The 25,698-nt window shown below is 43.1% G+C and overlaps 1 protein-coding gene across 1 annotated transcript in view; it reads left to right on the top strand.

Annotated features, from left to right (window-relative positions):
* LIN54 (lin-54 DREAM MuvB core complex component) overlaps positions 1-25,698 on the top strand; it is a 427,221-nt gene that overhangs the window by 326,388 nt on the left and 75,135 nt on the right. Inside the window, exons 8-10 of the mRNA XM_078676187.1 lie at positions 5,259-5,456; positions 19,696-19,787; positions 20,778-20,849. Of these exons, the coding sequence (XP_078532313.1) occupies positions 5,259-5,456; positions 19,696-19,787; positions 20,778-20,849 (362 nt within the window). The remainder of the gene's footprint in view (positions 1-5,258; positions 5,457-19,695; positions 19,788-20,777; positions 20,850-25,698) is intronic.

Genomic DNA, 25,698 nt, shown 5'->3' with positions numbered 1-25,698 from the left:
CCAAGGAGGAAGAGAGGCTCCACCATCTGGACCCAAAACGTGCGCTCTCCTTCTACCTTGATCGCACACGCCAGTTCCGGGTGGACGACCAGCTCTTTGTTGGTTACAACCAAAGTTTTAGAGGTATCAGAGACAGGGTGCGCCAAACATACTATAAACAATACATTTCCTAGCACCACATCACTCTAGCCCATAAATCCCATTAGGCAATTATCATCACAAACATAGTGACAAATCACATTGCGCAAAAATCACATTAGGCAATTATCATCACAAACATAGTGGAAAATCACATTGCGCAAAAATCACATTAGGGCCTTGCGCCCTATCCACATACGAGACCCCCTGGCCAACTGGCCATCTCAAGAAGGGGCTCAAATGCCCTGTGTCCAGAAAGTCAGGGTGCGCTGCCACGCAGCGCCAGTCAGGGGTGCGCCACCGGCGCAAACCTAAACGTTGCAGCTGCCCACCACTTGCTGGGCAGCTGGGAACAACAACAGGGCCTAAACGTTGCAGCTGGCACTAAGTGCTGCGCTGCGGTAGAAGGCCTGGCACCTCCGTGCCACTTCTGTCCCTCTGAGGGACTCTCACTCCAATTTACGCCTAAACGGTGCAGCTGCCCACTACTTACTGGGCAGCTGAGAAATCAGAAAAACTGCGGCATGGGCTCTCAGTAGCCCTTAAAGCAAATTGCGCCACATGTTGGAACCACTCTAGGTTCTGGAAATAAAACATGCCACTAGGAGCACTCCAGCTCCTAAACGAATTGTGCGCCCATCATAGACAGAGCACTGGCCCCCAGACACTGGTGTCTTAAATAACGGTGCCCCCAGGGAGCCACTCAGGTGCTAAAATAAGTATGCGCAGGCTAGAGCCACACGGGGCTCTGTAAATAAAGTTGTCCCCAAACGTTGGAGCCATGTGGCTCTGAAACAAATGTGCATTGGAGCCCTCTGGCTCTGAAACACTAATGGGGGGGGGGGGGGGGCAGGGGAGCTACCGAGGCTCCTGAAACAACCCTGCTCCCTAGAACTTGCGGCCCTCAGGGGCAAGAACACGGGCCCCTCTGGCCCTCGGGACCCCCCTGGGCCCTTCAAACACATATGACCCAGTCGGAGCCACACAGGCTCTCTAAACAGTTAAAAGTGCCCCCAAAACTGGAGCCACGCGTAGGCTCTTAAAAATCGTAATGCCCCTATCGTTAGAGCGGCCCTCCCTTCAGGACACAGGCCCGGCTTGGACGGGCCCTCTCAAGGTACACCCGGAGACACCCGACCCCCCCCCCCCCCAGCCCTTGCCAACTCCGGTGTTCTCGGGGGCTGGGGCGGACACCGACACTTCCCCGCGGTCTTCTCTTCACTTGGGCGGCACGCGGGGCTATCCCTCCTCCTAGGAGAGCCCCGCCGGAAATCAACCTTCTGGTGCAGGCCTCCCTCTTTGTTGCGCGGCGGGGCAGGCACCGGCAATGTGCTTCGAGCCCCGCCGCGTCTCCGCAACATCCGTGGCGCCTGCAGGGCTCTCCCTCACTCTGGAGAGCCTCGCTGGCTGCGGCAGCACTCCTCCCGGGCAGTGTGCAGGGCTCCCATCGGCATACGGGAGCCCTGCGGGGCAGGTTCAAACTTCTTCTCCTTTGCCGGCCGCACTGGCCAATTAGAGCGCAGCAGCGGGCGGGACTTCCTCCGAGAACCGGAAGTCCCGCCCCGCGTCCGGCTCTACGGTGCCTGACTTCCTGGTCATGGCGCGAGGGCCACGGCGGTGATCTCGGGCATACAGGAGGGGTGGGCACCCTCGTCTAAACAATCAAATAAGCGGGGTGGCACCCGCGCTCAGCACCAACCACGCGGTCACATTGAGAAAAAAACACCATGAGGGGTATGCTCCCTCCAAATTTGGCTACAAAGCAGGGCAGGCACCCACGCCACGAAGCCCACGCTCTCCCTCAGCTGGGCAAACTGGAAATAAGCACGCTAGAGCCCTCCCTAGGCGCTGGTAGGCTACAACAAGCCTTGGCAATGGTAAACACCGCAATAGGTCCAAGAGAAGTCCTGGGCAGAAAAGAGGGAGCAACCCAGCTCCCCATCAAGGAAATTCCTGCAGGCATCCAGGGGCTGGGCAGGGCCCAGGGAGGCAAGCCTTCCCCTGGGCCCCAGCAGCAGCACGTCCCTGGCAGATTCAAGTCGGCAACAAGAACATCTTCAGGGTGTCACAGCACCCTTTTTATACAGCAAAGTCCTTGGTCTAGAAGGTGCAGGCAATGTGAGAACCAGCTACAACTGGTTATGGGGAACTCCCTTTCACTGGCCAGGCTAGGGACATCAGACGCACCACAGGGGGTGGAGCCACCATTGTGGAGGGAAGGACCAGCCCTATTCAGGTCCCAGGTGTACCCCTCCCTCACATCAGCATGCTAATCTCTCCATTCACCACCGGGGCAGACCCATCCTGACTCCTGTAGCCAGGCTCACCAGCCAGCTCCAGCCAATCACACGCCAGACACAAATTACACTAACATGCCAACATCTAGAAGTGGCATTTCCACACTAGACACAATCATGCCGCATACATCATTGCGCAGCATTTAATCTCACGAGTTCGCACATACCGAACTCGACCCTGCACTCCCCACACATCAGGAACTACCATGGTCACACATATTCCCCATGCATTCCTATGGGAGGGCAGGTCACTCTCACCACACACACACAGAGAGCGCATGCACTTTACACTGAACCACAGTGAAAAAGTGCGCAGAGACCTAAAATCACCAATACCAGGTTACAGAAACAGGCTAGGCAAAAGCAAAATGTTTCGGGGTCAACCTGCCAAAAAGGGCCAGGTCCAACACCGACTAGCTAAATGTCTTATTCGTTCTCCGTCTACAGCAAAGCTACCAATGATTAGACAACCCAGACCACGTAACTCTATCTTGGGAATCGCGAGAGCCAGACACTCTTTCGGTTAACCACTCATACTTGTCCACAATGCGAGTAATCAGAGACGCAGTATAGTTTAAAATGTTTATTTCAACTAACGCGCTCTATGGTGCAGTACACGAGCCAAATCTAGCAGCAGAATGCATAAACACAACATAGTCCTCATTCTTACAATTCCATAGAATACAAACGGGGATGTCATGTTATAGAAAACAATGGAAAAGGACGGAACGACCTAACCACCCTCCCCGTGACAAGAGATAGTTTATTATAAAACAGAAGACCTCTGGGCTTTGTCCGCAGACACCCCCATACCTCAAGGCCTAGATGAAATGTTCACATTGCAGGACAAATACGGGTCTTCTCTCTGGAAAGGTGTCTCTCCGTGTGTGTGAAAACAGCTTGAGTTTGCAATATTAAAGTACACGTTTTCCAGTGGTGGAGCTGTGTGTAGCCTATTATGTCTATGTGCGAAGGACAGATCAGAACAGAATAACAAGGGACATTGTTGTTTAACCTTGAACATCGTGTGAAGACTAAACCTCAGAGCACAGCACAGAACCTGCAAAGCAGACAGTTCTCATGTGTAAAAGGGGCACAAATAAGTATTGCGAAATAGATGCTTGCAGTGTTGTGCGCAAAAGCAGGTTCATGGCAGCGAAGCTCATGCTAATTTAGCAACTGTTGACAATGGACCTATAAGCCTTACTACAAGATGTCATCAATAAAAAGAAATATAAAAAAAGAAATGCTTAGGCTAGGGTCCCTGGCTTCTAATAATGACTCAGTGGAGGTCCATGGATTCCAATAATGATTCATTGGGGTCCCCAGGTTTCAGTAATGATTACGTGGGGGTCCACAGGAGTCGAAAGGTTAAGAACCACTGGAAGATTGTCAGGAACACTGAGCTGCAGAAAATATTACTAGGACTGGGAGCGGCTTTACCCCAATAGTGAAAAATAGATGAAGTACATCAGTCCTCCTCATTAGCTAGTGTATACAGTTGTGATCTGCCAGTTTCCTGATGTGCTCTGTCGATAATAAATAACCTAGATGATAAGCTTGCACCTGTCTGATTACGAAGGCACCTTCTCAACCTATTTAGTTGTCTCCGTGAGCCAGACTGTGGCAGCTGGGATTTTCATCTTTAGGTGTTGAACTCCAGTACCTCCTTAACTAAAGATTCAATTGATCACCAACTCTACTATTCTGGTGACACCATGCTGTCATTCACTTTGACATGACAATCTACTTGCATACAAAACTACAAAAATAATGAGGATATTCTGTTCAGAATGGAAGGACAACTGAATAGTCTTCAGTCATAGCCCTGGTCTGACTCCTGAGACTGGTTTTGTTTGTTTACAGCCTATGGGATCTTTGTCTCATAGCTCACTTCGGTCTTGAGTATTTGTTTTGCCGGCACTGACTCTACTTCTAACACAAAGTTTACAGCATTTTGTTAGTCTTGCATGATTTTTATTGTTTAATGTGTGGGGGGGGGGGCTCTATTTCCGGCAATGTTTCAGAACATTGCTTAAAGATATACAGAACATTTTTTGTAGGTTTATAAATAACTGTGTTTATTACTTTCACCATTAATATATTTTAAGCTGTCTATTTTGAGTTTCCGGGTTCTTTATTTTCAGGTAGTTTGGTACTCAGGATTTTTTAAAATAATTTAAGGTCCTATTCTTGTGGTTCTGAAATAAATTTTGATTGCGATTAAAAGTTTCCATGTTTTGGTAGCGTTTGAATTTGACAGTAGAGGTGATCTGAACACTGATCATTCATAGTGTGCTCTTTCAGAGAAAAGATAATCTATTCCTTATCATGCTGTACATTTATCTAGCTTTTGTATGCATTAACCACTTTACAGTCTCTTACTATGAAGCAGTTCCATTTTGTTCCTATTTTACATCTTATTTGAAGGTCTTTGGTAACTGTTGATTCAAGTACTAAGGATCATCTAGTATCAAGCACAGTGTAGCATTTATGATTTCCACATTTAATATATGTATGATATAAATGTGTGTACAACAGACATGAATGAGGGCTGTTTAAATTTTGTGAAATCCTAACACGGTCTTGTCCCCTGGGCTGTCTACAAGTACACGTCAGACCCTTTCTGATTATCTATATTTTCCCAGTAAAGTTCTTGTGACTAGGTTGCTTTTTACCATAGTCTATGAATTTGAAGGAATAAATGTAGTCAGGACAAGAAACAAATGTTTTGAATTCTTTGTTTGTTAACCCAGTAATTGAAGAGCCAGCAGGGCGTTTTATAGAATTAATTTAAATGCCTAGAATAATTTTGTTTTGTAGGTGGCTCCCAAACCCATCAGTTCAACTCCACAGGTTGTTACTACAAGCCAACCACAACAGCGACTTATTATGCCAGCCACACAACTACCACCAATTCAACCGAACCTCACCAACCTTCCTCCGGGCACTGTGTTGGCACCAGCACCTGGGACTGGAAATGTCGGTTATGCTGTTCTTCCTGCTCAGTATGTTACCCAGGTAAGGATTTTTGTCGTCATCTTTGGATCCAGTGTCCGAATCTTGTAAAGTGTTGCCTCTATGAATTTAGAGCTCATTCATACTGTGCAGATGATAATTTAGAAACCATTCTGTGTCCACATTAAGGAGACAGAGTGATGTGAACCACACGGTTGTTCCACTATCCAAGTTTTAATATTGATAATATTATGGCCCAAACTCAAGATTTGGGTACCTTTCCTGTTTAAGTAGTCTCATTGAAGACCCTCTGCGAAGGTGAGTGGAGCAAATGGATACCCACCTGTACAAGCACAGTGTTGAGACCTGATGTGGAACCTAAATTCAAACCTGATTTGTTCTTTTGAGATAATTTATTCCTCCAACAGTTCCACATTTGCATCAGAAATAAACCACAGTTCATCTTAAGAAGAGCATTCATGCATGTAAATGTTTTTTTATCATCCGTTCTCTCTATTGGTTTGGCTAAGTCTTGCAGGAAATGAACACTGAATTCATCTGGATTGCTTTGTCAATTTGATTGGAGTCCCTGAAATGAGTTGTTTGTCCTTGTGAGAAACACCCCTCTTTTCTTCCCCTTCATATTTGTCTCTACTTTTTTGTATCACACACCTGTTGTGTCCTCATTAAACCTCCCAGCTTACCATCTTTTCTCAGGTTCTGGCAGTTAAGGGCTTGTATTCATAGCCTTTCCTCCTTGACCCTTAAGAAGATCCTCATAGTCTAAAAGGTGACTGCACAAGAAGTGATCCAGATGTTGAAAATAATATTTGCCATCACCTGGTGGAAATCCTGCTTCTGCTGATGTTCCCTGTCTGTCGATTCACTGTCCTTATCTGGATTATTCACTTAATTAGTGAACAATTCCAAGCACATTTCTAAAGGTGAATTCTCAGCCAACAATAAAGATAACGTGCTGCTATTATGTGACCTAGAAGTGAAGAGTGAGGTAGAAAATAGCGAGTCCCTGAGGACTGTTTACCTTTATAGGCGCAGAGTAAATTCTTAAATTTCTTCATTTGTTTCTCTTCAGATATAATGTGAAGGAAAAGATATCCAACAAATGTTGAACTGCTGCTCTCTTGTTAAAGTTCCTAATAACTATATATTAAGTAATGTTTTTGAAAAATGTGGGCTTAAAATAGAGTACTATGATCTGCACCTGCCAAATAAAGGACTTGGAACATAGCCAGATCTGTCATCATATCATAGAGTGAGTAGGTCCCCCTCTCACAGGAACCACAAATTAAAATGAGACCAGACATTAGCGTCAATTTCTAGGTATACAGTTGTTCAATCTGCCAGCCTCTATTACCATGGCTTCAATAACTTGAGCTGTCAACCTCATAATAATCAAGATCACCAAATGTTTAAGTTAGACTAATCATATCACCTAACTAAGTGTAAAATTTCTGTACTTTCGAGAAGGATGGGTTACTTTTCAGGATTAAGATATCTGGATTTTTGGTCTTCGCTGCTGGTAAATACTAATATTATTTTTACAAATGTCTGCATGGCAATTGTATTCCAACAAGAACTACTTTATACTGTACCATTTTCAGTATTGCTGTCAGAAATAGGTGGGTGATTGTTCGGGCATGATAACACAAATATGTACAGATGCATACATTTCTATAAATTATGAAGATGCAGAGTTGCAATACCGACAAAAAAATAAAACAAACATGAAAAAAGCCTCCAGCTCTACAAATCTGGCATGGATGTATTTCCCAGCTACTGTTCCAACCACTGTCTCTCCACACCCAAAAATCATGTGATAGAACTACCCTTGATTGGCATCACTTGAGCATCTGTTAGAGCTCAAATTCTCTCTCATTGCTGGGGCCAAGCATTATACAACATTCTTGCGTCTTTGATCCTCTTTACATTTCCCCACTGTTTGAGGAAATGGTCTGGAGCCTACACATTCTTTTCAATAGGTGTCTTCTTTTTCTGCATGGTCTTTAATTCTATGGGGACATGAAAATTGATCACACATCTTTTTGGGTTGCCAGAATATCCCCTTTTCTTGCCATTTGTTATCTGTAACCTTGCAAATATTCAGTACTTTTCGATTATCTATACTAATGACTTTCACTTAAAGTCTAACAGCAAAATGATCTGTTTCATTTAGTAAGTCTGCAAATTCACCAGAATCTTTCTGGGTTTGGATCTAACTTGAATGAAAAGTATCACAAAGCACCTGTTTGCATATCTTACAAGGGTCTACTTCTAAATAGCCATGTTCTAATGACTCCTTTAACACTGAAATCAAATTTGGGTTCAAATTCAGTTCTCTTCTGGTTCTGACATGGGGTCCCGTCATGTAAGTACCATACATACATTCGTACACACATTCATATTGATAGCCGTTTGAGCCCCTTCAGGTTCTTCTTTCCCTTACAGTTTCTTCCACAATCAATTTCCCAGTAGCCTGGCTTGTCAAGGCGCTAGCTCACAATTCTGTTGATTGAATTGACCAATTATTCTGTAAGTCCAATGTTGGTTATCTATCTAATGATATTTCTGATGGACACCAGTAGTCCTTAAATTCTCACTTGTACAAGGTTATATTGTTTCAGACAGTTTGTAGAAGCTTTTTGTATTAAATTAGCTATCAGTGTTTTTGTGTATGGTGGAATGTATTCATATTTTATAATTATTGAAAGCATTCAAATTTTTAGCAAATGTTTTAATGTCTGATTTGTCAACAGACACATGGTTTTGGATGTAAAGTAAGGTACTGCAAAAAAACAAGTTGTGTCAAACAAGAAACTAACTTGAAAGCGGGTGGATTGGCTTTGTGACTTCCAGGGATTACTGGCTTTCACCACAAGATGTCATAGTTCTGAGATTCTGCTCTCCCAAAGGCCGAAATTACTTTTCTTTTGGTTGACGTTTTTGTAACTATAATTTTTTACACTGTGGGGTAGGTAGCCTCACGCATAACCCCCTCCGTTCGCAGTTGGGTGTGGGACTGGCTATGGTGTAGGAGAAAGCTTGTGTTTGTGGGATGTACTATGAAGCAAAATCTCAAAGAAATGTACATTAGCGGACGAAAGGATGATGTGAGTGCACAGTCATGAACCACTCTAGATTGTTAAAAGCATATATTTGGAAAAAACATTATGTTCGAGGCATATGAGCTGCAGATTACACACTGTGCGTAGCTGGCCCGGATGTTTGCAGTTTGTTTTGTTGTAGAAAAGTCTTTGGAAGTCACGGGATAGGTGACTCCTCCTTTGGATTATACTGCGCATGGGCATCGGCTCCATCCCCAGATTGTTTTTTTCCACCACCGGGCTCAGACGTGTTTCCATCGCTCCTTGTTGGAACCAATTTCCTTCAGCGCGCAATCCTCACCAACTTACAGAAAATCAGTTTTGAACGCTTTCCCAGTCGACGCTACTCTTCAACACCGAAGATTTCCATTCCGGTCATCGTTGACGGCCTTCGGGCCTAACTAGGCCTCGACTCCAGCTCATGGAAAGGACGCCATTTAAAAAGTGTCCTCAATGTGGATCGAAGTTTCCCCACACCGACCTTCATGAAGTGTGTAACCTTTGCCTCTCCCCGGAGCACGAGGCCAGAGACTGTTCCGCTTGTGCCTCTTTCCGCTCCAAAAAGACTATCCGGGACCGAAGAGCTAGGAGAACAATGGCTCGAACTTCAGCTCCGATTCCGGACGACATCTTTGAAGAAGGTGTCGACGTCCCAGAACAACACGACGTCGACAGCAACTCTGAGGCAGAAGATTCAGAAGTCGAGGACATCACTCCAGCACAGCGGGTCGTAAGTAAGCTCGTCGACCCCGACCCTTCCTCGACACATCCAAAGAAGGCCCCGGTCACAACCTCGCCCTCGGGCTCGGGTGCACACCGACACACTGCTTCTACTGCCCCACCTTCGGTCCCGGCTAAGAAGCTAACTAAGCCTTCAGGCGACTCGGGCTCGAGTCGGCCTTCCCACGGTGCCGGCACACACCTACCGGCACCGAAAAAGACAACATCGCCGGCCCCGTCGACATCCAAACCACCGGCGCCGAAGCCTACCGCTACTCCTTCGGCACCGAAACCCAGGTCGGAACCAAACAAACCCACTTCAGATTCAAAAAGACCACCGGAACCGCAAAAACCATCAGATCCAAAAAATATACCGAAGCCGAAAAAGACTCTCCGGTTAAGGACATTGCCAAAAAACCAAAAGAAACCGCTTCGGTGCCGAAGCCTCCCTCCGCACCAAAAGATCGGCCTCCTGCAGAGGACTTATTTCATCCAGACCCTGCACAAAAGACTCTAGCTAAATACCCTATCACTGGGCAGCTAACTTTAGCTTCAAAAAAGCGACCACTGCATGCACTAGCGCCAGCTCCTCATTCAAAGAAAAAGGACATGGCTACCTCGCCTTTAAAACGTCCTTCCCCTCCTCCTCTACATATACCATCACCACCTGCTCCCCTACTACAACATTCCCCTGCATCCTCTATCATACCAGACGATGACAATAGGGATGATAACTCTGATGATATAGGGGCTAACATAGATGATCCATCTATTCCTCCAGGCTCACCTGACCCGTGGGATGATTATAACACCCCAGACTTCCCAAATGTCCCTCAAGATGACATATACCCCTCAAGGCCTTCCCCACCAGAAGACACTATGGGTTTTAATCAGTTGATACACAGAGCCGCGCAATATCATGGAGTAGATCTGCATACAAACCCTGTAGATGAAGGCTTTCTAATGGATACGTTTGATAATGCACAAAGGTCCCCATCCCTTTTACCAATGCTTAAAGGAGTGATTAAGCATGCTCCTGAAGTTTTCAAGGACCCAGTCAGAACTTGTAGTTTCCAACGCACGCATGAGAGCAAACTCACAAACATCAGGTGAAGCTGCCCCACCAGATAAAGAGTCTAAGCTACTTGACGCATCAGGGAAAAGAACTGCGTCTCAAGCAGCAAACATGTGGCGTATTGCCAATACACAAGCATTATTGGCCAAATATGACAGGGCACATTATGACTAATTAGAATCACTAATGCGACACCTCCCTGATAAATACAAAGATAGAGCAAATGAGCTTATTCAAGAAGGGAAAAATATTACAAACACCTCTATTCGGTGTGCACTTAATGCAGCGGACACCGCCTCCAGGTCAGTTAACACCAGTGTTTTATTACATAGACATGCCTGGCTACGCATATCAGGGTTCAAACCTGAAGTTCAAAGTGCTATACTTAATCAACCCTTCGATGAGCAACACTTATTCGGACCCAATGTAGATGTATCACTTGAAAAAATGAAAAAGGATACAGATAAAGCCAAATCTATGGGAGCCCTGCAGTCGCAAGCTCCCAGACGTTCATTTCGCCGCTCATCTTATCGAGGCGCCACCAGGGGATACTCCTCAGAGACACCTTCTACCTCATACAAAACCCCTACACAATTCACATATAGTAAGGGCTACCAAAGGGGAGGTTACAGGGGTAACAATAACAAAGGCAGAGGTAAAAACAACAACTCCCGCTCTGCCTCTACCCCTGTCCAATGACTCCCCTTCCCTTCCCCTGTCCCATTCCACTCCTGTCGGGGGAAGACTACAACAATGCCTACCAGCCTGGGAAAACATCACATCAATGCTTCAAATAATTCAATCAGGTTACTGTCTAGAACTAACAACCACCCCCCAAACATACCACCCAAGCAGTGTCCAATGTCACAAGAACATTTAACACTGCTCATACAGGAAGTAATATCCCTCCTGCAGAAAATTGCAATAGAAATAGTCCCAAAGCATCAGCAAAACAAAGGAGTATACTCCCTATATTTTCTAATCCCAAAGAAGGACGAATCTCTAAGACCTATCCTAGACCTCAGTCCTCTAAACATTTACATACAGTCAGATCATTTTCATATGGTCACACTCCAACAAGTCCTTCCACTCCTGTTACAAAACAACTTCCTTGTCACTCTAGATCTCAAGGACGCCTACTTCCACATTCCCATCCACACAGCGCACAGAAAATATCTCAGATATGTGCTAGACCGGCAGCACTACCAGTTCAAAGTGCTCCCATTCGGAGTCACAACAGTGCCAAGGGTGTTTACCAAATGCCTAGCAGTAGTAGCAGCACACTTAAGAAGACAATATATTCACGTCTTCCCATACCTAGACGACTGGCTCATAAAAGCCAGCTCATACAGCCAGTGTGTACAACACACTCGCGCTACTATTCAACTGCTTCATGACTTGGGATTCACAGTAAATCACACCAAGTCACATCTGCAACCGTCCCACATACAACAATATCTCGGCGCTACAATAAACACCCAACTAACACTAGCCTATCCCTCTCCAAACAGGATAACAAGTGTACAAACTCTCCTAACAAAATTCAAACTGCAACACTCGCTTCCAGTTCGCGTGTTCATGCAGCTCATAGGAATGATGGCATCTTGCATATTTATAGTACCTCACGCAAGACTGCAAATGTGTCCACTTCAAGAGTGCCTAGCACGCCAATGGAACCAGGCTCGTGGTCAATTAACAGACCTAGTGTTGGTAGACAGTTGGGCTCATCGCTCTCTGCAATGGTGGAGCACCAAAAACCTTTCAAAGGGCCGATCGTTCCTAGAGCCAGTTCCTCAGATAATCCTGACAGCTGACGCATCGCTCTCCGGCTGGGGAGCTCAACTACTGCATCACACCATGCAAGGCAGGTGGACACCGCAACAAAAGTTACTCCACATCAACCACTTGGAGTTACTAGCTGTTTTTCTAGCCCTAAAAGCATTCCAAAACAAGTATCAGGCAAAGCTGTCTTAGTCCACTCAGACAATATGAAAGCCATGTACTACATAAACAAACAAGGGGGAACACACTCTCTACAGCTCTGTTAGCACAGCAGATATGGAGATGGGCTATACCACAAAAAATCTTCCTCTTAGCCCAACACGTTCCAGGAGTGCAAAACACCATGTCAGATCTGCTAAGTCGACAGACACCGCAGATCCACGAGTGGGAACTTCATCCACAAGTTCTTCAACCGTTTCTTTCAAATGTGGGGACAACCTCAGATAGACCTCTTCGCAACCCATGAAAACGCAAAATGCCCAAACTTCGCCGCCAGATATCCACACCCGCTGTCCAAAGGCAATGCGATATGGATGAACTGGTCCGGAAAATTTGCGTACGCTTTTCCTCCTCTCCCACTACTTCCGTTAGTGATACGCAAGCTACAGCAATATTCCCTAACACTCATTCTAGTAGCTCCAACTTGGGCCAGACAACCGTGGTACACCACACTGCTGCAACTATCTATGGTACCACACCAAAAACTAAGCCCATCTCCACATCTCCGGACACAGCACCATGGAGAGATCAGACACCCGGACCCAGCTCTTTGTTTACCTTAGGGTGAACCAAGACACTGTGAGGAAGAAAAAGGACCAGATTTCTTCTGGATCTTACTCCAGCAGAAGTGCCTGTTGGGTAAGTGAAAGAAACATTCACCACCATCATTTCTGTCACCCCCAAAAAATATACAGAGTTATATCATTTTGTTTCATGTGCCTTGCTGCTGACTTGTCCAACAGTAATGGCTACTTCACTGAGAATGGTAATTTGAAATCGGACTTCTAACACGTCAAGCTAATAATTGAGGAGAGGAAGAGAGAATGACTGTCTCATGGCCAGTGGTGAAGGCGTAGCGTCCTGCTGAGGGTTGGCAGTCGTTAATAACTCATGAAGATGACCCGTGGCGTTTTTATTTTTTTACAGCCATAGCCTTTACTCTCTATTGCAGTATAATCGTTGCTTACAGCAGTGCCTAATCCACATAGGTGTCCTAGAGCAGTGCTACACCAGAAAGAAAGACTTGGCAAGTGGAGAGCTCCAGATTGGTGCAGATATATCATGAGTTCGAAGTTGAGGGAAATAAAAACAGTGTGACACTCCGAATACATACACTATCGACTGTGGAGCATACACTCTTCAAGTTCGTCCTGTTGAGAATTTCCCCAGCGAACATTCCACAAACTCGCCAACAAAGTAGTTAGCAAGTTCAGTTCTGTTAAGGAAGGCATTGGTCATACTTGAGACTTAAAGTGAAATCCTCATGTAAGAACACTCATCCCTGAATGTATCAGGTTTTCTTAAACCATCAAAGGATATTTTTCTGACAAGGTCCATAATTATTGAAAGAAACAAGACTGGAAATGGAAAACTCTGAACCAAGATCCCTTGTTTTTGGGTGGAAAATATTCCTGCGTGCTCATTAAGAGTTTCGTCCTTTCACAAAAGTTTCAAGGTGGCATTATCATGCTTGACCTAAAAGAGTATACAAGCAAGAAATGTTTCTAAAGGGTGTAAAAACACTGAGTGGCGAGTTGAACTGTCCTCCTTAGCAACAATGACTGTGTGTTTGGATTAAATGCAGCAATTTGTGGGGATGTTTAGAGAAGACTTTGTAAGAAGTGTATTTAGCAGAGCTTTCTTGTGACTACCATTGAAGAACTTATGATCTGCATTGCTATATCTTAAATCATTTACCCCTAGCGCATCTGCAAAAAGTAATCCGAACCTCAACGTTTCTGCCTTTTCATTCGATTGGTACTTTGCTGATGAAGAATCCCATGAGACCTTTGACTACAAGAAAGAAAGGGAGTTTCCTATAAGGTAGCTCAAATAACTAGTGAGTTAAGAGGCCTTTGTTGCAGAAGTAATGACACTACCAAAAGCTGCAACTATAACTAGTCTTCAGTTAGAGACAAAAATGGACTAACAGGACCAGAGAAAAACCTTTACCATCAATTGTTGTGTGAGAACTCACAGCAAGCACCAGACAGTGACTTAGCCTGCTCTTGCTGCTCAGTGCCACAATACGAGGATCAGTATCAGCGACCTTCCCACACAGTATGGTTAGACTTTGCTAAAGAAAAAAAGGTAAGTTCCAAAACACCACAGTTACATGGGAATTTATTAATGTTATTTGTTTGTCAGAAAGCAAAGTCAAAATAGTGTCTGTCCATAATGCATCTAAAGACTGCAAAAATGCATTCAAATAGGAACAGTCCAGATTTACTAATAATGATATCCGTAAGATTGACTGCGCACCATAAACGTATCTATACAGCCGCCTTTAAGGTATTTATTTTCTAAAAGAAACGAGGGCTGTGTTCTTTAAGATTTGCAGTCAACATTACCGTTACAGGTTTCTATGATTGAGCTTTAACATTTTCCACATGCTGTTTTAACGTGATGAGATTAGTGGTAGATTTCCAACAAACCCATGGGATATAGTTATAATCATTCTTGGAGTACTGGCTAATTAAAGCCAGCTCAGTCAAAACATGGCAAAAGATCTTCATAGAACACAGAATGTTATATACAAATGTTGCCAAACTTGACTGATTCGCAATCGATCAGGTACTGCCAATGCTGAATTTGTGATTAGTTCTGGACACACAGGTAGCACAGATATATAATATGGGGAGCTTATGCCTAAAATTTCCTGGACTGCAGTTATCTGTTCCAGTTTATGGTGGAGGAGAAAATACATTTCGATGGGGTAGTCTTTCAGACATTCCTCCCTCCACAGTTGTTCATTACAGATCCTTTGATTGTGACCCTCCCATGGGAGCTGTGACTGTACAAGGAACATAGTAGTCACATGGTCTTTGGTAGAAGCCATATGATATAAACATATTTTGGCTGCAAGCTCTGAAATTTTTAATGGCGAACATAACATTGATCTTTATACATATTCAAAGGAACAATGTCCCTATGATGTATTATTTGAACAACACTAGAGTAGCAAGACCCAGAATCCTCTTGCAGGAGGCTCAGATTGTTTGCATTGGCACCTAGCCTGGAATCTCTATATAAAGGCCATCAACTTTCCATGGCTGCAGAATAGATTGTCTGTTATCTCCTGGAAGAATGCTAATGTAAGAAATGCAAACTTGAGATATTTCTTGAGAATTCCAAGGAAATGCCAGTTTGACAGACTGACCAGAAGAAGTTCTGTGTGCTATTACAGTAATTCAGTCACTGGCCAAGTTGCAGCAGGACAAATCAAGAAGGCTCATCATTGCTTGTAGCTTTCCATATCAATTCTCTTATACCACTCTTGTGCTGGAGGCTTACAGGCCAGCCATATCTATCGTCTAGGATTTCAGGCATGATCCGACATGGCTGTGTACCGTTGAGGAAGTAGCATTCCTCTCTGTCTGCATAATGGACATTTCTGTCCTCCTACTGTTGCATGAGCATCTTGTAGTAAGCAAAGTAAGTCCTTAAGGTGAAGATGTTCTGTGTTTGGTGGTTGTAATGCCTGTTATTATATGCATAAATGTGGCCTCCAGTTTTCCTCTAAAACCATACATTTGGCTACTAATAGAGCATGTCACAAAGTCTTTCTCTGACATTATTTTCAACAACACTATAATTATGAAGAAAGATTTTTTCACAGGTCAAAGTTTTCCCTCCTGCCAGGAAACCTTTAAAGATGGTCCTGTCCTAATGTATGTGGTCCCTTTTCAACGCATACATAAATTAGACCGGTCCACATTCATTCCGAAACAGTATTCTCTGCTTACCTTCAGCTTAAAAAGAACCCTTTGTAAAAACAAAAGATTTTTGGAAATCAATGATATTTGTCAAACGTGAGTGGGCCATTACCGGCTTAGCATGTTCATTCAGTATGTGGCTGGGAGGATAGAATTTTGCAATATTGCTTGTTATCAAAATGCCATTAGATCTCTTTACAGGGACAACCACAAATCTCATTCCCCAAGAGGTAAGTCAGCCTTTGCTGTCCTTGCGAGATGTCCTAGGTGCTGAAATTTACCACACCTAGGGCTTCAAAAACAAATTGATGAATGAAAGTTTGAATTAATCTCAGCCACTGGCAGTCGCTTGGGCGACATCCCAACACATAGATTTTCGCCCACCATGCCACCTCAGTTTAGACCCAGCCTTATGCAAACAGTCTTGACCAGGCTCCAATGGGATCAGTCCACCCCGAACTGCTAGGCCAGGTCCTCCCTAAACTGGAACGCTAGCAGCCCAGGACTGGTTTCGCCCTTACTAGGGCTCTTCAACCAGGCATAGCTTTGTTTTAATGAGCAAGGAACCCACGTCTGGACCTACCCTTCACACGTAGGACTTCAAAAACAAAGTGATGGGTGGAATGCTTAAATTAATCTCAGCCACTGGCAGTTCGGGTTGGACTGTTCCCATTGAAGCAGTGTCAAAACTGATTTGCATATGGTTAAGTCCCAACTGAGGTGGCATGGTGTGCAAAATAACTATGGATTGGGCTGCGGCCCCCAGTGTTCATTAGTGGCTGACATTAATTCAAGCATTCCAACCATCACTTTTTTGCATCGCTTTGTGAAATTAACAACAACACCCTACTGGTGATCAGTGCACATTTTATTGCAAACTTTAGTGCATTGACTTGTACTACAGTACTGTCCGTTTCTTAAGTATTTCTGCAACTTGTTTACCTCTTTTTTTTTTATTTCTTCCTGTTTTGTTTTAATTGTTTTTATTATTTTATATAAATAGGTTTAACAAGCAAGCAACTTTTCATGGAAGCAGACAAACTGCCAATGCATATGACAGCGCCCCACCAGAAACTGTTTCATTGGTAACCTACCACCGCCACTCAACATTCTGCATGCCAGATTTTACACATCTCTAGTACCTCACCTGGACCCATCCCTTCAACATCATATAAACAAAACAATCAAATGCTGACCGCGAACACTCCTTCTCCGAGGTTCTGTTTTTTAACCAGAGCTCATATTTAGTTTTTGATCGCTCAGCCCCATCTTACCCCCCACATTTCCTTCCTTTAGAGGGCCCTCTCCCTATATCACCAACACATATAAGACTAGTCCGCAATTTCAATCCCAGCCATTGGCCTCTTCAGGTAGTGAACAACACCATGCACCTCCATGAATAGCTGACTCCAAAATCCTTTCATCCCACACCACCTATTCAGGCTGCCTAGTGTCAGGGGGATCATTCAGTCATTGTAAAGTATTAGCCCATAAATCAGATCATCAAATCATTTTTCAACTCGCCTCTTTTTTTTCCTGGAGATCTCTTTAGACGTAGCCCATTTCACCATATCCTTACCATCTGCCAATAGTTTGTCTCTTAGCACTTAGCCACTGCATAGCAGTACATCTTTTTGCAAGTATGGTACGCAGCATTAGAAATTTCCTACTTAGACGGCCTTTAGCCTCCTTGCAATAAAGCCCCAATAAACATTGTTTTATTATGAATGTTATAGGCTTGTTAATCCCAATCCGTGCTATCCCATATAATTTAATTTAGCCAGTCTCTGTAGTCGGGCATCTAGGGCAGTGCAAGGCACGTGTTGGACATATTTTGTTTTGTGTAATGGCAGTCAAGTAGGTCATATACAATTATTATATTGCACAAGAGAAAACCTGGCATTGGTAGACGCTGTCTTTACCTATAGGCAGGCTCTATTCCATTTCTTATGCGTAAGTGGTTCATCAAGAACCTCTTGCCATCTGTCAAATGCCTTCAATCTTGTCCTGGGTTTGTTTACTGTTAGTGCTGTATATAGGTTCATCTTTTTCCTTTACCTCCTGACAACGCTGGCATTTCTGTCATTATCTGTGTGGGTTCTGGAGCGTCTGTGAACATCGGCCATATTTTGCATACCGTTACTGCAATTTTATTGTATTTTAGAAATTGTCCGTCCTCAGCCTCAGTTCCAGTCCCATATGACTTACTGGTCTCCACAAAAGGCGCAAATCTGTCTGTCGGGTAAAGGTCAAACAGTGTTAGACAGTGTGCCCCTCTCAATGTATCTGTAGATAAAATATTAGAAATATGTTCAAAGGAGCATATACGTCATATACACAAGCCAAATGCGAATGGTGGGCACTTATTAACTCTTTCAACTGCATGATCCAATACTCTGCATACATGTTGAATAATATATGGCATTTGAGCCAGACACACTGCCTGCCGCCACCTTAACACCCCACCGTCCCCTCAACACCCCACCGTCCCCTCATCTGTAAGTTCTCCAGAGTGCCATTCAAATGTGAAACATTCAATAATATCTTTTCCCAGTTATCCCCCTCATCTAGCCAATGCACATCATGTTGATGATGTGCAGACAGATAACAAAGTTTCAGTTACAGGAGTTTCAGGACTCCCTTATACCATTCCTGTTTTAAGAGTAGCTAATTTGACTCAACTCCTTTTAACCCCATAGAGATTCTTCCTGTTATTTTTATTAGCCCTCACTTAGAATGAGGTGATGTACCTGCTATTTTTTATTCCTTACTTTTTTGTAGAAAAAAATTAACATATTTTACACATCTGTGTGATTGTGGAGATGCGTTTGTCCTATTGTTCAACAACATGAGCAAATAAGAAAATCCCTTGATTAAGAAATAACTGAATCATTGGTCATTCTGCTTCTCCATGATGTGCCTTTTCTTTGAAGTAATGAAAACCCCACTCTCCTCTCTGTTTAAACAAGTTTAGTTTGATTTTTAGCAGTTATAACCCTACTTTGTCGTGCACTTTGTCGTGCTCATCAAAAATGGACTGCCCGTCTCAGTCGTGCACTGGGCTTGTGAAACTCTGAGTATCCTTAAAAGGGGTAGTGTCAAATTCCCATGCCCTTTACAGGACTTCAGTTTAATTCCAGTTGCCATGGTTTGAAAATTGACAAAAACATGGCCTCTTAGAAGCATATTTCCTCTAAAGAGTTTTTGAAAATAAAAATGGTATATATTTAAAATGTGTTCTGCAACAAGAACTGTTATTTAGTAACCTTTCCATCAGGGAAATGAATGCAGAGGAGTAGGTTTGGTTACAGGTATCGTGAAAGGAGTCGAGGAAAGAATTTAGGGTTCAGTTTACATCAGAAACCTGTATTAATATCAATACATCAGAAGTTGTATTTATATCAATAGGTCTAGCAAAAAGCGGGGCCATCTAGCCAGACCAACAACCAATTACTTCAGCATGCTGCTTTACTTTGTTGCCTGAGTTGACAAAAATCATTGACTTGTTTCAACAATAATGTTCACTTAATCTCTAGAAAATGTTTTTAATGTAGTGGTAACAAAACAAATGCAGCAACTTTGCTTACACCAATTTCAATTGATATGGTTGATACGTACCATTGAAATGTCGTGACATTGATTTTTTTCCCCCACTCTATAAAATGTAGTTGCAGCAGTCATCCTATGTGTCCATAGCAAGCAATACTAGTTTCACCGGAAATTCCAGCATTCAGACTCAAGCGCGAGTACCATACAATGGGTAAGTATTTAGATATGTTTATTTTTAAGACCATATGTACATTTGGTTTTGTTAAAGTACTTGTGAACATGATTTCTGTCATTAAATGTACTTGATTGTGTTTTCTGAATTATTTGAGTTTATGAAGCTTACTGGTCTATATTGAATAATATAGTTTGCCACACATAACCAACCTATTGTGGCCTTTTATTAGCAAGTGTCATTCATGCTTGTTGCTAACACCCAAGTTGAGCAGTATGTCATTGAAGGAAATAGGATGGTCAAGTCCTCCCACCCCCCCTCCCAAAATGAATAGTCCATTGTATTTTGGCATGTAGAGTAAACTTAGATTTCCATTGAACTGGAATAGCTCATCGTTTTGTGTCACCCCATATGGCTGTCCTAAGTGGCTACTATCTCTAGAGCATGGACAATGGCTTGTTCACGTCTTAGTGTTTCAAGTATGCAGTGCTTGATTCGTGAACAGAGTGCCGATACCTGAAGCTCTTCTCGGAAGCCCGCCGCCAGTGCAATTAAGTTGGTGCGCCGAATACCAAGGCTGATAGTCTTTGATCCACTACCAGACACTTTGTCCCTTTTTATCACTTTTTGCTGGTTCCTGCTTTCTGTTTGTGAGGATTTTGCCATCTTTAATTTCCTCAGTCTTTCCGATCTGTGGATCTTTCCTTCTCTTGCACTCAGGAAATATCTGATAGATAAAATAAGTGCTGATGTTCCTCACCGGCACTCAAATTAAGCTCTACAAATATATATCTTTTGCAACACAAGTTGCACAAAAGTGAGGGAAGACAATCGCTAGCAATGCTAGGGGTGTTGTATTGGCTGGTTGTTTTCCAGTTTTGCAATCCTTTAAATGTACACCCATATTGTGTTCTGATGTGTATGGTCCACCATAAAGCATATGAAAGGCTTAAGATGTTATTTAATGCTCAAATGATTTAACAGTCAGAAAACCAAACCTAACTTTTCGGTTTCTTTACTCTTTTTCAGAATAATTTCATCTGAGTCTGCGAATCGACCAAGGAAGCCGTGCAATTGTACAAAGTCTTTATGTTTGAAACTGTAAGTGATATTGTAACTAATTCCTTGTGACATATTTGTTAAAAATAAAAATCCAAATGCAGGCATTTCATGACCTAGGTAGGCAGTGATCTTATCAAGTCTGATTGGACAAGCAGAAGAGTTCTGTTTTTACTTCACTTCCTTTAACGACATTTAGGGAGAGGTTTGGGGCGGTCAGCATTGTACTCTACTTCTTCTAAGCCCAGGAAGGCCACCACAGATTTTTATTCTTTAACTTACTGATATTTTCAGACCGCTTCCTGCTGTCACTAGCCTAACTTGGGAAACTGGCAAAACTCTTAATTCTTGCCTTTTGGCGCTGAAATCGAAAACCTGGTTCCTGAGGTGGTAGCCGGTTCCCATCCTATCTTCTCCATGCTCAATTTGAACGTCCTGCCGATGAAAACCTTTACTTAGTTTCAGTATGTTGTATGTGGCTTAGACTCTTTGATGGTCACTGTACAAGAAGGTTAATTGCTAGATGCACCCTGTCAGCAATAAAATGAATGTGCCTGTCGTTTTTGAGAGTGAATTTGTAAAGCAGAGCATATGGCTTGAAATTTCAATAGCTGCTGGTTGCAAAGGATTTCAGTTGATTATATTCATGTTCCCTTGGTCCTTTTTCCCCTCCCTTTATCATGACACTGGAGAACTTGTGCCGGAGTCCTTCCGTCTATGTGCCTTCGTATCCATGCTTTCCCTTGGTTATCAGTGCCTCTATCATTGTCTCTTTGTGTTTCTGTACTGTCATGTGTATTCCAGTTACATTGTATGTGTTTGGTAGTTTAATGATCAGTGGAAAACCTAATTGCAGTGATCCCACCATGGTGGTGGTAGGCAAACAAAGCTAGTGGTAGGCTACAAAGTAGCCGAAAACATAGGGTACTTAGGGCAAAAATAGACTTGGTAGGTGAATAGTGGTAGTCCGAATGCAAGAGGGATGAGGCTGCTTAGAAGATGATGATTTTCAATTTAGCTTTGAATTATTGTTTCAGGGTTAGCTGAGTATTTTTAATTCTTTTAAGCTTTTTCAGTTGGTTTGGTCACTGGCTGGAGTAGAGAGACTTATTGTAGACAAGGAGGACGTTAACAATTGAGCCATGCAGTGGTTCTGATGGTGGAGGATGGCAACAGCTGTTTCATTTGATAGAAAGAGGTCTTTAATATTGCTCCCTGTATACAGAGGTTAAATAAGAGTTCGATTTCTCACATGACTTACATATCTTGCTTTCCCAAAGGAGCTGGCAGAAGACATATGATTAGCATATTTCCATGATCATCCAGACGGAAAGCCCTGTAATAAAATGCTGTTTTAAATCAAGGTGCCGAAGAGCAAATGTGTAGTAACCGAGCACCTCCTGGTCTGCCAAAATTAATGTTATTTTAAAAGTATGATGTCCCTTGCAAACGTGTAATGCTTAATAATCTGGGAAAACTAAACAAATGAACACTGAAAGAGTTGTCCTCAATATTTAGTTTGAATAATGATCTTCAGAATGGTTCAGGTAAAAAGTCAGCTTTCATACGCAGTACAATATGTTTTCTTTTGCTCTCTCCGATTACTTTGCTTTAATCAAAGTGCAGTGGTACATTGATTAAACCTTGTATTACAATAAGGGCATACAAATAAGAAATTGGATGGTGTTAGAGCACAGATGTGTTATTTCAAATGTATATACTCACCTGTCAGATGTGTTATGATGTGTTGTATAATTGTGAGGTTTGAAGAAAATATAGTGTATTGTATTGATGATGAAAATTTAATGTAGAGTTAAGGCAGACCGGGCTCTAGGATTTTAATTTTAGACCTATTTGAATAGATGGGTAGATTTAATTCAGGATTGAATCATTTGAGTAGTTTAGAAAATGACAATTGACTTTGTTGGCCCGTGGTTTGCACATCAGTGGCTTAACGTAGATGTTGACGAGGGGTGGGAGCCCTGTGTGACTGGAAGCATGTAGAAGGTTGAGGGGAGAATAGTTCTCAGATTTTGATACCCTGTGTGAAAGATACTTCAGATAGGATTGAGTTGAACTGGTTGACAAAGTGTCTAAAACATATGTCACTTTTTGCTTAAACAATAGATTTGAAGAAACTGAAGTGTACTTCCTAAAGGTTCAGAGAAATCTGCAGATTTATTTTTCAAAAAGCATTTTTTGGGTTTCTGACTGAGCTACTGTTACATGTTTATTGATCTTGATGGTTATTGTGGGACCTTCTTATGCTTTTCTCGAGGGTGTGTAGTGACCACTGTTGTGATGATCTTGTAGATGAGACTACCTGCAGCAGAATTTATGTGTAGTTAATCTAGGTGGTCATTGAGGTTGGTCTTGAAGTTGCTATACATTTTTGGTTTGAGTGATCAGAGGTAGGTTTTGTTTTGACTGTGTTGGTGGGTTGCAGGATCAGGTACATAAGGACAACAAAGGACAGTTTTGTACCTTAGTTTTCTTGTGCAGAAGTGCATCGATAAGAAGCCCTATGAATGCATAACCATTATTGAAGAGATTTAGAGTAGGGCATGGTGAGAGAGTTTCTTTCATAGCTCCTCCTCCTCATTAGTCATGTGGTTTCTGTAGTAACAGTATAGTCCTTGGACAATATGTGCTCAAATACAGAGGCAGAGGGTTCTAAGAACTGCTTTTGTCATGGGTAATAGGTGTGGTTTGGCATAAGATGAGGTTTTGGGTGTCATATGTGTCCTTTATGGCAGATCGTGCAACAATTGCACAGAATTGGTGTGCTTGTCTATTTATAGCACTAGTAATACTTGAATGTTGATGTTGACATTTTGGAAATGCTAGACATACCTCCACCCCCGCACCCCCTGTTCCAAATATTCATCTCCTGTTTCCTTAGGGTGTAGATAAAGAGTGGAAAGAAGGAGGTAGCCAACTCCTACCATGTGAATTAGTAGAAATGTCCCTGCCAGTATGTATGTTCGTTTTATTCTCTCAGTACTCAACATAGAAGCCAACAAAGCTGATTTGGAGCATCCTTGCCCCAGTGTAGTGTTGTTTTCACCTCTGTTTTAAATTTCTATTGTACACTAGTTGCTATGGGACCAGTCAGCCTGACTTGCAGTGCTGACCAAGCTCGGCTTATTTAAACCTGCTTCCTCCTCGGCTTCGCAAAGGATGTGCTACTATTTCGCTAAAGACAAACCTGTCTGCACCAAAATCTGGCACGCAATCCATTCTGGGGCCTGCTCATGGGTACAGAGGAAGTTCATAATATGGCCTGTGATTCTTCTGTATCGGAAGATGTGGCTCATGTAGGCATCCTTTTCTGAACACCTAGAAGTAAACCTAGGAACAGGAGAGCTGGCAGCAGTGTTTTATAGGAGGATATTGATTCTGGAGTTGCCTGACTGCACAGTGATCTTTGTTCCCACAAATCCTGATACCTGGGCTGTGAGAAAACAAAACTCTAGAAAGCTGTCAGTAAAGGAAAATGACATCATGGAGGTGCCGGCGGCTCTGGACTGAGACACTACTCAGAGTTCAACTGCAAACCTGCTGGCCACTACACAGCAACATTCAGTGAACACTGGTCTGAAGCCATATGAGGTTAGCTAGGCTCTTAAAACAGGAATTAAGTAGGTCCTAGTGGTCCTGGACCAAGTGAATGCTGACATTTGAATATTAAGCGGCTTACCGTGGCTCGAGCAGGTCATAGGGGGCAGCACTTTTACTGCTTTGATACCCTCTGGTGTCAAACAGAATAAGTGCAGCAAAATCCAGTGCTTTCCAGTTTCTACTGAAAACCAAATATTCCCTTCTATGGTGTTTTATCAATTATAATCTGTTTTAACTGGGAACCAGACACCCTAGAAATCTTGTTGGGAAATTTGTATTTCTTTTCTAGCGGTCGATATTAACGCTACCCCAATCAGAATTGTATAAGCTATTGATTTCTGCTGGCTGTCATTCAAAATAGGTTGATCCTTTTGAAGCCACCGTGCAGGATATTGGTTCTTACCTATTACATCTGCAAGTTTCTGGTCTAGCTTTCCCTTTATGTTCACTTGGTTGCTGTGGCTGCCTACATTCAACATAGACAACACATCTCTCTCTCTTCTGGATTCCAGTAATTAAAGCTCTCATGGAGGGTCTCAAAACGGTCATTCCTCCTCTGGTTCCTCCGGCACAGACGTGGAACCTCAACATTGTACTTACAAGGCTCATGGGTCCTCCATTTGAGCCCTTCCACTCCTGCCCCTTACTTCCTCTCTTGGAATGTGGCATTTCTTGTTGCTTTCACTTTTCTCAGACATGTCAGTGAGCTGCAAGCATTAACCCTGAGAAAAAGCATTCCTCCAAGTACATAGGGATAGGTTTGTCCTTCATACCAATCCCAAATTTCTCCCTAAGGGGTATCTCCCTTCCACCTTAACCAACGTATTGAACTTCCTGTCTTTTTCTCTCAACCTGATTCTGTTGCAGAACGAGCTCTCCATATTTTAGTTGTAAAGCGGGCCCTCGTGTATTACATTGAGGGAACTAAACCATTTAGAAAAACACAGCAATTCTTTGTCGCTTTCTCCAAACCCCACAAAGAGAAGGCTCTATCCAAGTCAGGCATTGCTAGATGAATCATCAAATGCATCTAGGCATGCTATGCTAAAGGTAAGAGGAATTTGCCCGCTCTTCCTAGAGCCCACTCCACTCTGAAGAAAGAAGCCTCTATGGTCTTCCTGGGTGAACATTACAATAGAAGACATATGCAAAGCAGCTACTTGGTCCACACCTCAGTTTCATAAAATGCTTCGTACACTTTTTCAATCCACTACAACATTCACAGGCTAGCCTCCGCTATTTGGGAGGACTGATTTACAATCTGTGCACA

The sequence above is a fragment of the Lissotriton helveticus genome, chromosome 2_1 (genome assembly GCF_964261635.1).
Source record: "Lissotriton helveticus chromosome 2_1, aLisHel1.1, whole genome shotgun sequence".
Taxonomy (NCBI): Eukaryota; Metazoa; Chordata; class Amphibia; order Caudata; family Salamandridae; genus Lissotriton; species Lissotriton helveticus.
The sequence above is the reverse complement of the archived record's forward strand: the minus strand, read 5'-3'. Positions and strand labels throughout refer to the sequence as shown.